The sequence below is a fragment of the Nilaparvata lugens genome, chromosome 8 (genome assembly GCF_014356525.2).
Source record: "Nilaparvata lugens isolate BPH chromosome 8, ASM1435652v1, whole genome shotgun sequence".
NCBI classification, from domain to species: Eukaryota; Metazoa; Arthropoda; class Insecta; order Hemiptera; family Delphacidae; genus Nilaparvata; species Nilaparvata lugens.
This window is the reverse complement of record NC_052511.1, coordinates 46,273,803-46,287,305: the sequence shown is the minus strand read 5'-3', so window position 1 is coordinate 46,287,305 and position 13,503 is coordinate 46,273,803. Positions and strand designations below refer to the sequence as shown.

The following is a 13,503-nucleotide window of genomic DNA, read 5'->3' as shown; positions in this document are numbered from 1 at the left end:
AATCTAGAGAGAGTACCTCTTTGAAACAGTTGTTAACTGGTAACTGGATTAATAATTTTGTCAGGTTGGCATTAAGTTGAGTTGACTTTGTTAGGTTGGCACCAAGTTGAAGATTGAAATGCATGTATCGCGGAAAAATTGATTGGGCACTGCTACTTCAATCAGAGCTATTCCTGGGAATATTATATTACTTGCCATCAGGCTCGCTTCGCTCGCCATTTCCGTTTAGCCAGACGTTTAGTCTGGACCCCCGACTGGATCGTCATAACATATGATAAAAATGCTCAAATGAAAAATGCAGGCGAGCGAATCGAGCCTGCTGATCCCATTCTTGGACGATCCAGTCGGGGGTCCAATCGGGGGTCCCTGGCTAGAAGGATATGGCGAGCGAAGCGAGCCTGACGTGTAGTATTTTATAAAACCAAAAACACCTTTTTCTACAACTGCGCGTAAAGAAAGAATTTACATACTCAATTCTCCTCGTAAAACGGCTTATTTCTAAAGAGAATCTACTTTTTCGCTCGCTAACCATCCGCGCATGTGCAGTAGATTTTTTTACGCTCGCTAAACATTCGCGCATGCGCAGAAGAGTTTCTTTACGCTCGCTAAGCAGCTGATGGTAAGCAGCTCGCCAAAAAGCCAGATCTTAACCTAAAAAGTCGGTAATTGTAACTCCGCCGATATAAGTAATTTAACAGGTTTGTGCAGTTGTAGAAAAAATTTTGTAAGTAGTTCGCGCGTAATGCTTCTTTATCGCTCTTGCAACATTATTACGCTCCGCTTTGCGTCGTGTGATAACTGTTTTGCGCGAGCGATAAAGTCGCGCATTACGCTCTTAGTACATGAATAGCTATTCTAATGTTTTTGAAGTATCGTTTTTCAACATGCCGTAATTTTGTTTCTACAAAGGTTGGGCAGTAGAAATTTTCCCAGAATATTTTTAGAACCTACTTTGTAAACTGTGTGAAATTTGAAAAAGTTCCGTGCATGAGTTTGTGTGTAGAGAGGGTTCCTTTGTGTGATTTTTTTCTTCTTTTATCGTAATACTGTATGTATTATAAATTTTTGACAATTCCTATACTCTGATTAGAGTCTCTGGGAAGCTTTAAAAACAAACAAACAAACAAGCAAACATGAATGGGCACGTAATATAAAATCAAACGTGTAAACCTCTTCGTGGGACATCCGTTCCCTTTTTATATACCAGGGAATAAAATAATACATACTTATGAAATCTGTTGGACATGACTGAAACTCAGTTTGTCATCTCAGGTTTATGATGGTATTTTGTTAAAAATGTGGTATTTTTCCCAGTTTCCGTTCTGTAGACTTCAATCATCTCGCTCGAAGCTTTAGCTGGAAACAGAAAATTGTGATAAAATTTTACCAAAAAGTGAACCTTTTCATTTTATTCGTGGTCATGATAACAAGTATTCCAGTGGAGCATCTTTTCCCTTTCAAGCTATATCATTTAAAACTGGAAGAAAATAAACCTAAATGTTTCTAAATTATTCTAAGGGAGCAGTCAAGTTACGGAATTCATTTGTGTTTCAAACAAACTAACATTAACTTACATTCTACAGTATATGGTCTATGAATCATTGTAAATTATAGTATAATACTACTATTTACTGTATAGAAATTTCTATGATCACTACTGATAAATTATTAGAGTAGACCAGATTTATTTAGGAATCATGAATTGGGTATTCTTCATATAGATTATCAGAATTGATATTATACCATTGCTTTTTTAAAGATAATAATAATTGATCGTCGAGTTATTGGATATGAGTGGCACTTATGTGTCAAAATATGTAACAAAAGTAGGCTTGATTTTCCTAATAATATTACGACTTGAAATCGTCTTTTCAAACACTTTCCTCAATGGGGAACTAGTTTTCATTGTTACACCATTATCAATTTCTACAGTGAATTCCCTGAATTTTCTCGTATAGCTCTTTAGTTCTTGAATTTATAATAAATTATATTCATGATATCATCTGTAATAGCATCCAGAAATTAATAAATGTATAAATAAACAATGATAAATAGTTCTTTAAAGATGCATAATGATATCCTATAGGAATTTTTACAATGTGAAGTTGTTTCATTCAGGCTTTTCTTTTTAATTTGATTGTTATAGTTTGGAGTCCTACATTTTTTTCTATCACATCCAACAATTTATTCAGATCTAAGACTGGAACAAAGTTATTATTAAATTTTTTAAAGGATATTAATGTAAATCCCTCTGAAAACAGTGTCAAATAATGAGATATTTGGGAGAAATTGAACTAAAATACAGAACAATAACTGATACAACATAGTTTGGATTCAGCCCACATTTTCTTACCACTTCCAACAATTCATTCAGATTCTAAGACTGGAACAAAGTTAATATTAAATTTTTCAAGGATAATTATGTATTTTCGAAACAGAACAGAATCAAATATTTGAGAGGAATTGAACTAAAATACAAAACAATAACTGATACAACATAGTCTGGATTCAGCCTACATTTTCTATCACACCAAACAAATTATCCAGATTCTAAGTTTGGGACAAAGTTCATATTGAATATTTTGAAAGATATTATTGTTCTCCATAGAAAATATTCTCAAATTTTGTTAAAAAATGAAACTAAAATACAATTCAAGAACTGATACGACATAGTCTGGACTCAGCCTACATTTTCTATCACACCTAAGAATTTATTCAGATTCTAAGACTGGAACAAAGTTGATATTAAATTTTTTTTAAGATATTAATGTGTTTCCCAAATATAACAGAATGAAAAATTCAAATATCTATGGGAAATTAAACTAAAATACAAAACAATAACTGATACAACATAGTCTGGACTCAGCCCACATTTCCTATCACACCTAAGAATTTATTCAGATTCTAAGATTTGAACAAAGTTTATATACGATTTTTTAAGGATATTATTGTGTTTTCCACATAAAATATTGTCAAATAATCAAATCTTGTTCAAAAATTGAAGTAAAATACAAAACAATATCTGATACACACCAAGTCACTCACAAACGCAGATGACTTTCTCTGTTGACATCCTTATCACTAAGAAGATTTCACCAGAATTTTCGTGAATTTCACACTGATAAGAGAAATTCTTTTCGGTCACAAACACAAAATACCAAAGTTCACGTTCACGATCAAAAGCCAGTCACAAAACTGAACTAAAAATTGACAACAATGGGGAACCGGTTGGGTTATTCGCTGTCTCTCTCTCACTTACTCTCACACACTCTCTCACTAACTCCCTCACTCTCTCTCTCGTCACGGATGAGCGCTGACCTCCAAAATTTTAAATAACATAACCTCAAAAAACTTTAACTGAAGTTTAGAAACTTGACAAGATAACTCACTAGATTGTTATAAATCGACAGTTAAGGGCTAACAATGATTAGTTAAAGGTTTACTGGAAAAAACTGTGAGAAAATTGATGTAAAAAATTATGGAAGTTCAGAGAGAAGAGTATCCTTCCTGTAAGCCTTGCACCTGGCAACTAGAGGAAGGATAGGCTCCAAAGGATATGAAGGAGAGAGAGAGTGAAGAAGAGAAGATGAAAGAGAGGATGAAAGGTACCGTGACCTCGTTCGTTGCAAGCCAGTGTGAAATGTGCATTATAACTGTATATAGTTAGGCTGAAGAGAGTTTCACTATAGATGGTGAAGATATAGGTAGTGGTGTTATAGATAGTCCTGCTGTGAAAATTATAGCCTTAGAGTATAGATATAGGTAGTTGATATATGTTGGGAGGTCTGGGAGGATTATTATCATGTGAATCCTTCGTCCTTTTTTACTGTCCTTTCCCTAATGCACTCTCACTCACTCTCTGACTATCTCTCTTTTTCTCATGCGTTCTTACTTTCGCTCTCACTCACTTGTTAGAGATACATTAAAATATGGCAATTCCAACTATTTCAAAAATGATTTTAAATTTGTTTCCGATTGATTGATTGAGTACTTTATTTATGTAGATAACAATATATACTGGCTTATACACTCATGTACAATAGCTTACAATACAGCAAAATAATAGATGAATTTACAAAATATAGACTAAGAAAATAATTATTGAACTGTATATGATATGAAAAAGCAATTTGTAATATAATAACTATAGATAATTATATTGTTATGCATCTACATAAATTGGCAGAGCATTGGACATATCAATGTCCATTCTTCGGAAAGAATATTCAAAATATCCTCCCCACTAACTCTCTACCAAGATCTCATCCTCTCATCTTCCGATGGTAGGAGGATAGATGCTTCTCATACTAGAACTGGTTCAAATACTCTCAGGATACCAAATCATCGAACTACTATCTATTCCAAATCGTTCCTTGTCAGTGCTTGTCGTGAATGGAATAAACTTCCCAGCTCTATTAGATGCATAGAGAGCCGAGCGGGCTTCATCCTGTCTTTAAAAAGTATCTTATAGAGAAAATGACGTGAGTCTGTCCAACCCTAGAGCACCGCATGACAAATATTCTAATCTCTCTTCCTTTCCATTCTTCATTCCATTCATTCATCCATTTTCCACATCCCATCTCTATTCTACATAATACATAAGCTTATTCATCTTCCCATCTCAAGATTTTCTGTTCGTTTGTATTGTATATTGTTAATATTACCCAATCAATTTCACAAATTTTAATTAAATCCCACCCTATAACATTTTGTGATGGTGATAATATTGAAATAAATAAATTAATTATGGGTTTGTATTTTCATAGAGATAAAATTTAGTATGGGTTCATTCGAAAAGTGTAGAATTAGGACTTCAACAATAAGACTTTAGTGATCTTGTAGCTGAATTTTGTGTGTAAATTTTTATCGTGAGAAATTTATTTTTCTGTTAAAAAATAATTTTCTCACATTAAGATTTTGCTAACTTGCGTCCGAGGAGACTCCAATTTTATGCAGGGTTGAGGTATTCTCACGGAGCTGTATTTCCGTTAGCGATGGAAAATACACGAGTATTTGGGAATATTTCAAACTTGCATTATTTTCCTTTTCCACGGAATTATGCCCGTCTCCACGTGGACCGTTAAAGTTGAAGTAGTTTATTGATCGGAAGTTGAAGTAGTTGTCTCGTTGGTGGAAGGGGAACATAATTTGCGTGGAATAGTTCAGTTCCAATCAAGCCGCGGCCGAATTCCCATTTAAAATCCAGAGGTAGCCTCGGGCCTCGAGGGCTCAAAATTAACGTGTGTGTTGAATTTGTTTCCTGTTTACGTTTGTTAATATGTATTATTTTTCGCCGCGAGTCAAGTTGAAGTAGTTTATTGATTATTTGAAATGAATATGTCAATGTTTGTTTAAATTAGTAAGTTATCCGGGAGTAATCAGTGTAGTGAAAATTTCTAAATAGTAATGAATTTATAAATTGATCGATTGTTAGTGCCATTATATTTTCTAGCTCATGCTAAAGACCCTTGAATGACCGAGTCCCTAGTATCATATATTTGTAATTGAGAAATGAGTAAAGTCCACGCTACCTTCGTGAACAGTTAGAATCCAGATAATCAGTTAGCAAAATCTTACATGCAGTCATCTTGAATTTTTAGAATGTGCAATGAACCGATATGGATTATTTTTGTTATTGTCCAAATTTGAATTAGTTTAATTCATTTAATAAAATTTTACAAGTTCAATAGAATGCTAAAGTTTGATGTTTAATAAAGTCCCATGACTCTCCCTTTAGAATTTAGGGATCTCTTAATTCTACCCCCATTCTGGTTCGGTTACAATTTGTTTAATTTATCTAATTTAAATCATTATAATAATAATAATTTATTCGACCAAAAACAAACATTGTACAAACAAATTGAAATAAAATAGCATAACTGGTGTAGCAAACACCCACGCATACACAATACATGTTTATCATCATAGTCTAAATGAAGCCCCAAAGGTAATCCTGTGTGGGGCCTTTCTTCGTATATTTAATCACAATAGAAAATGATCAAACAAAATATGTGATGCGGAAAGCGAAAAGGGCCCTCTTGTCGCAGAAGTTAATTTTGCAGGAGAGGCAAATCAAGTGATCAATGTCAAAAATATCGATATTCGGTTTTTAGTCGATTATTGTAGTCTGCTTCATTCTGTACAGGTTAAACACAACATCAACTGTTGGAAAACATCGATTGTAATCGATAATAATCGAATAGTGGAGCTATGTTCTGTTTAAGAAAAGGGACCTCTTGTCGTTATGGAGAAATAACATTGTGCGACAAGAGGTCCCTTTTCTAAAACACACTACTGCATATGGAAATGCTGCACAAAATAGCCTGCTATTAATTATTTTGGCATTGTAGAGAATTAGTACAGTTTCATACTTCATACAGAACATTATTTCTGTTAAAATAAACATTTTATCCAACAAGACACAGTTGGCAGCCATGCTATTCCACAGATGAAAAGTGTTTGGCAGAGAAACAGCTGTTTGAATTCACTTGAGTTCATGTTGTTGATAAACATCACAACAAGGTATGTACTGTTACTGTTTGTGTTCGGTTTAGTTTGAATCATGAGTGAAGATAAAATTGCAAGACTACTCAATAACATTGGTATTGGTGGTGTACTTAATGAAGAAGACTATGAAGTTTATGAAGAATATTTTGCTGATAGACAATTGAGTTCAAATGAAAGTTCAAGTGATGAAGATGATCCAGACTCCCAGCTTGCTGAAGTTCCAGACGTTTCTTTGATTAGTGACATTCCAATTCTTGATGAAACCACAGGTAACCTTTTAGACCTAATTGATGTAGAAGATGTGATTGTTGAAGTTGATCAAACTGGGCAAGATCAACCAATTATTAATGAAGATGATGCAGGGGAGCTGTTGGTTGTAGGTGACAAATGTGATGAACTTATTGACACTTATGATGCTGATAAAGACCTAGCTGTAGTTTTACAGTTTCTAGAATCAGGTTGTGGCTGCAAAGAAAAATGTAGCAGTACATTTACTGCTGACGACTTTGTTGAAATGCGCCGTGAATGTGTTGAAATTGACCATTATGATAATACTCATGTCAACACCTTGGACCAAATTATTCTAGGCCAACTTCGCTGTCTGACTCTCGACAATGAAACAACATCTCGAACCGGTCAAATAAACCTTGAAAGGAAACAAAACAGAACGCGTTTTTTTGTTAAAGGGCGACCAGTTTGTAAAAAAACGTATATGTTTGCTCATCAAATTAAAGAAAAACGACTAAAACGTCTTACAAAAACCTTCAATAAAACAGGCATGATAGCAAAACCACACGGTAATGCTGGGAAAACAGCTAAGAATGTTACTCCATTTGTAAATACTCAGTTTGTAGTAAGGTTCCTCAGTAATTATGCAGAACAGCATGCAATTCTCTTGCCAGGAAGAAGTAGCACAGTGTACAATGCTAGTTTGAAGTTATTGCCTTCCAATGACACTAAGCTCAAAATTTTTGACACTTATAAAGCTTCATTCAGGGAGGACATGTTAGAAAAACCAGTGTCATTAAAGATATTTTGTAACATATGGAAAACTATTTGTCCGGAAATAGTGATAATGAAACCAAGATCAGATCTTTGTGCATTTTGCCAAAAGCATTTCACGTCTGGAGATGCTATGGCTTTGTTGTCAGATGAAGCTAAAATGGATACCATTGAAAAAATGAGAGCCCACCTCCAATTAGCTGCCAAAGAGAGGAAGTTTTACAGAGAAACAATCAAACTCACTAGGGATAACTTTGAAAATAATGATAAGAGTACTGTTCACTATAGCTTCGACATGGCTCAACAAATGCATATACCCAGCAACCCACTGCAACCAGGCCCTATTTACTTTTTGGTACCATTCAAAGTTGGTTTATTCGGCGTTATGTGTGAAACAGTTAATAAACAAGTAAACTACCTCTTACCAGAAAGTGTAAGTTCATCAAAAGGATCAAACCTTATAGTGTCCCTGTTCCATAACTACCTGGAAACTAATAGCCATGGGGAAGACACAATGTTTATTCACGCCGACAATTGTGTAGGCCAAAACAAAAATAACATTGTACTTGGTTACCTTGCTTGGCGTATATGTAATGACAAAAACAAGAAAATAATATTCTCATTCATGCCTGTTGGTCACACGAAGTTTTCTTGTGACTGGGCTTTTGGCTTACTGAAGAAAAAGTTTAGAGTAACCTATGTGTCTTCTATTCAAGATCTTGTTGAATGTGTTGAAAATTCCACACCTACCAGCCATGTTAACTCTGCAATACCTACTGGTGATGAAGAGGGCAATGTTGAAATAAAAGTGTATGACTGGTTAGGGTTTTTCGCAAAGAATGAAGCAAAAAAGGTTCCTAACATCACAAAGTACAACCACTTCGAATTTAATGTAGAAAGTAAAGGAAATGTGAATTGCAAATTTGATATTGATGGTAATTCTATTGTGCACAACATCTTCCCAAACAAAAATGGACCAGAAGGGTTCCCAAGTGAAGTGAAACCAACTGGGATGTCAAGACAACGCAGAGAATATCTCTTCAAGAACATCAGGACATACTGCAAAGAAGAATACAAAGACCGGCTTTGTCCTGCAGTTCCATCTGATCCAGATCAAGGAGCCAGCACTTCTGTAGCTGATCCACAGCCTGATCCTGATGTGCCAAATCCAGTCTCAAAGCAAACAAAAAGGAAGAGGAAACGAAGCACTTGAACTGTTTTTGATAGGCCTACCGGTATTTGGAAAAGAGGGAAAACATTTTAGTTGTAGTTTTATTGTTTGTATTTTCCATCTTTTTATTTTTAGATTTTAGGGACATGGGGGTTATTAAAGAGCTTATGGAAAGAGTTTTTGACTCTGGTATGTAGAAAAGAGAGAAAGCATTTTAATTGTAGTTTTATTGTTTGTATTTTCCATCTTTTCATTTTATAGCTTTTAGGGACATGGGGGTTATGAAAGAGCTTATGGGAGTGATGGAGGGGGATGAGAAAATAGGGAGGGTAGGTGTAAAGGGAAGGAGAATAATTATTGATAATAATTTATAAGTATAAGCTACTTAAGTTAAAAGGAGTGAAAAGGGGAGAAGTAGGGCCTATAGAGGAATTAAAAGGATAAGAGAGGGGTGGAAGTGGGGGGGGGGCGATAAAGGGGGTGAGCAGATGGGGAGGGTAGGCATAGAGGGAAGAAGTATAGTTATTAAGGATACTAATTTCAAAGTATATTAAGGAGAAAGGAGTGAAAAAGGGATGAATAGGGCCTATAATAGAATGATGAGGATAAGAGAGGGGTGGGAGAGGGGGCAGTGATGAGGGGGTGAAGAGTAAATTGGAATGGTAGGAGTAAAGGGAGGGAGTATAATATAAGGGATGATAATTATCAAGTGGACTTTAAAAGAAAAGAGTATAAATGAGGCCAGTAGAGGTATGAAAAGGATAAAAGAGGGGTGGGGAATTGTGGTGGGGGGAAGAATAAAGAGGAAGGGGGGAATTTTTTCATCAATTTTTTGATTGTTGACATATTAAAGTTTGTTTTGATGTATGATTTATTTCTTAAGTATGTAAAATAAACAAGCAGTGATGTTATCAAACTTTGAAACGCGTTTTTCTCAAAACTACCATTTCAGTTATGAAAACTTTAAACAGCCATAACTTTTTCAAATTTACAGATAGAAATTTGAATTTTGCATTGAATTGTCAGGAATTTATAGCTTAAAAATACAAAAATATTATCTCAAAATGTTCAAAGTTCGACAAGAGGGCCCTTTTTGCTTTCCGCCTCACATATAGAAAAAAATGAAAGAAGGAATATATAGAGTCTTACATTAATAGTATACAAAATCTTAAGAAACTACAAAATTTCAAAAAAGAATCAAGAGAAAAAAAAATTGAAACTACAATAATAAATCATATTGCAATTTAAACAGTTCTCCGTGCGGGCAGCACATTCCAAATGATAATTATCTATTCTTCAGTCAACAGATGAAGCCATGCAAAATATAAGTGCTATGACACAATATAATTACATAAATAATTCAAATTCCCCACCATACAAAAACTAAAACAACATGAAAAACAAAATATCAACTCTTGAGCATGAAAACCTTCATAAAAACAACTGCGTATCATCAATCGCAACAATGAATTTTTTTAAACTGGCCTTTACTATTTGGCTTTATTAATGCAATATTGTATTCACTATCATTCTATATTTCATTCATTCATTCATCCCATAATTCTAAAATTCAAATCAATTAGTTTTCAACTAAGTATAATTTCTTATTTGAACATTACTTCGAGTTATAATTCCCAACAGCTCTAATTCATCACAACCCGGTCGTGTGTTAATGGGAAGGATATTTTATATCCTTCTTAGAGAATCGACAATTATTTGTTGAAACACCACCGATTTATGAAGTTACGTCACATTATTATATTATCGTTATTCTAATTGAATTTAATCTTTATTCTCATTGATCAATTTTTCATACTTTGTAAAATTCGTTGAATAATTAGCATTACCGTCATTCAATGTAAATCAGTGTATAAGCCAGTAAATATTGTGACATACATGAATAAAGAAATCTAATCTAATCTCTCCCAAAGGTCTAATTCTCTCTCTCTTGGTTGAACTGGAACACTTGACCATTTACTCTCTCATTCCTCATACTATCTCTCACTGTCTCTCTCTAATTTGGTAGAGAGTTAGTGGGGAGGATATTTTTAATATTCTTTCCGAAGAATGGACATTGATATGTCCAAAGCTCCGCCAATTTATGTAGATGCATAACAATATAATTATTATCTATAGTTATTATATTACAAATTGCTTTTTCATATCATATACAGTTCAATAATTATTTTCTTAGTCTATATCATGTAAATTCATCTATAATTTTGCTGTATTGTAAGCTATTGTATATAAGTGTATAAGACAATATATATTGTAATCTACATAAATAAAGTACTCAATCAATCAATCTCCCACTCCTACTTCAATCTCACACTCTCTAAATATTATCATGTGACTACTCCACTCCTTCCAATTTTTCATTCTCCTTCTTTCTCTCTTGTAGCTCTCTTGTAGCTCTCTTGTTTCCACTATTCTAGCTTCAAATCAATAACTCATCCATTAAAATATATATTTCTATTATCTATAATATTATGCTATTTCCTGAATTGAGGTCAACGTTATAATGGCAGTGGGGAACGATGAGACAACACATGTATAAATATCTGACTAGCCGTCAGGCTCGCTTCGCTTGCCATATCCGTCTAGCCAGGGGTTCCGCCCCCTGGACCTCCGACTGGATCGTCCAAAAATGAGATCAGCGGGCTCGCTTCGCTCGCCTGCATATTTCATTTGGGCATGCTTCATTCCATCACAAAGTCAAAGTACTGAGAAAACGCAGAAAAGCTGAGGAAAACGTTGATTTTGGGTGTATCTTTGATGAAATATTGAAGTCACCTCATCACAAAATTTTTAGACCCTAGCTAAACCTCTGTACCAAGTTTGAACATTTTCTGTCAATCACTTGATGTAAGAACTGAGAAAACGCAAAAAAACCGCTAATTTTGGGCGTATCTTTTGACGCTATTGCAAATTCCTCCTAACACAACATTATTACACCCTAGCTTAGCTTTTGTACTAAATTTGAACATTTTCTGTTCATTTGTTGTCGATAAATCTGAGAAAAACGCTGGAAAAACGCTAATTTTGGGCGTATCTTTGACGTTATTGCCAATTCCTTCTTACACAACATTATTACACCCTAGCTCAGCTTCTGTACTAAATTTGAAAAATTTATGTTCATTTGTTCTCGATAAATCTGAGAAAAAAGCCTGGAAAAACGCTTATTTTGGGCGTATCTTTGACTTTATTGGGAATTCCTTTTAACACAACATTAATACACCCTAGCTGAGCTTCTGTACTAAATTTAAACATTTTCTGTTCATTTGTTCTATATAAAGCTGAGAAAACGCTGGAAAAACGCTGATTTTGGGCGTATCTTTGTGAATTTTTCCAAATCCGTTCTTTGTGCGCCTCTAAAGGGCCAACTGAACATACCTACCAAATTTGAACGTTTTTGGTTCGGTTGATTTTTAGTTCTGCGAGTGAGTGAGTCAGTCAGTCAGTCAGTCAGTGTCATTCCGCTTTTATATATTATAATTATTATATTATATAGATGTAATATCAACCAACTACTGTTCATTCTTGTTAAAAATAATGAATTATTTAACAAGAAAATATAATTTGTGATGATTTAATAATGAATTTCCATAACTGAGATTTAATATTACATTAAACCTACAGAGACACACTTACTTTATGCTAACACAGTAGACACACTGGGGTGTTGAACACCCCAATTTGATTTTGCATGTTTCTTTGAAAAATATAGAGAAAAGAAGTACTTCTTCATTTCTTAATAATTTTTGTTCCAAGTGCATACAGAAATCAAAAGTAAAACATTGCTTATCAATTTTTATACTAATTTTAGAAGTACGTATGTTCCGCCTCACTGTTGGAGCTCCTAATCTGGTTTGAAGGAATGGCTTGATCATTGCCAATGAAAACTTCATAAAAAACTCACGTCTCTTCATTTCATTGTTTTGAACCTCAAGTTGTAGAGAATCATAACATTTATTCCAATCTGATCCATCATCACATACCACATTCGTAGTGGTCAATACAAGTAAATCTTTGTAAACGAGTATTCGATAAAAGTCCTACGAAAAAGACACTCAGGGGTGTTAGAAATCCCAGATGAGCTGGTGACCTTGTAGAACGCTATTACTGACTGGAAGTGGTGGAGAGCAGTTGACAATGCTTCAAACCTAATTTAGACTGGGCTAAAATTCCCATCTGTTTGATATTATCAACTGCAGAACAGAAAAAAAATCCCTGGGGTGTGAAACACCCCAGTTTGTCTCCTTGAGGTTAATTATTAATAATATTTCTACATTGTTGAAGAACGATATCTTATTTTGCAGAGCTAGAAAAGGATAACACCACCTGCTTTGTCGAATGATAGACAAGAATAGCATCACCAAAGTTAATAAGATCTTCCATTATAACGTGGACCTCACAATATATAGGCCTACAGTGTACCGTGGTTTTTGATGTTATTCTCCAATTTCATGTTGAATTACGATGTTGATGCGCTGCTCTCACACGCTCTAAAAGCTCTCTCATTTACTCTAGAATGTCAGCATTCTTTATAGAAATGCTTCTCACTTAACCAATGGCTACCGTTAGCAGTGAATACGTTGATGATTCACACATGATTGTGTGTAAACGCTTCAGTGTGTGAACAATTTTCTTGTCAAATTGGAAAAGAATTTCTTGTTACAAACCATTGGAACACTATTCTATTGAATTAGATGTACTGTACCCAGTGAGGCTCATTTATACGTTTCTAAGATAAAGAAGAAGAAAAAGAAGAGAAGAAGAAGAAGAAGAAGAAGAAGAAGAAGAAGAAGAAGAAGAAGAAGAAG

General features: G+C 34.3%; 1 protein-coding gene across 1 annotated transcript in view; it reads right to left on the bottom strand.

The window, feature by feature from the left end:
• LOC111049252 (Usher syndrome type-1G protein) overlaps positions 1 to 3,543 on the bottom strand; it is a 37,472-nt gene extending 33,929 nt beyond the window's left edge. The window contains exons 1-2 of the mRNA XM_039434939.1: positions 3,034 to 3,543; positions 1,227 to 1,356 (exon numbers count right to left, since the gene is read on the bottom strand). Coding sequence (XP_039290873.1) covers positions 1,227 to 1,246 — 20 coding nt within the window. The 5' untranslated portion in view covers positions 1,247 to 1,356; positions 3,034 to 3,543. The remainder of the gene's footprint in view (positions 1 to 1,226; positions 1,357 to 3,033) is intronic.
• Between the last annotated feature and the right edge of the window lie 9,960 nt (positions 3,544 to 13,503).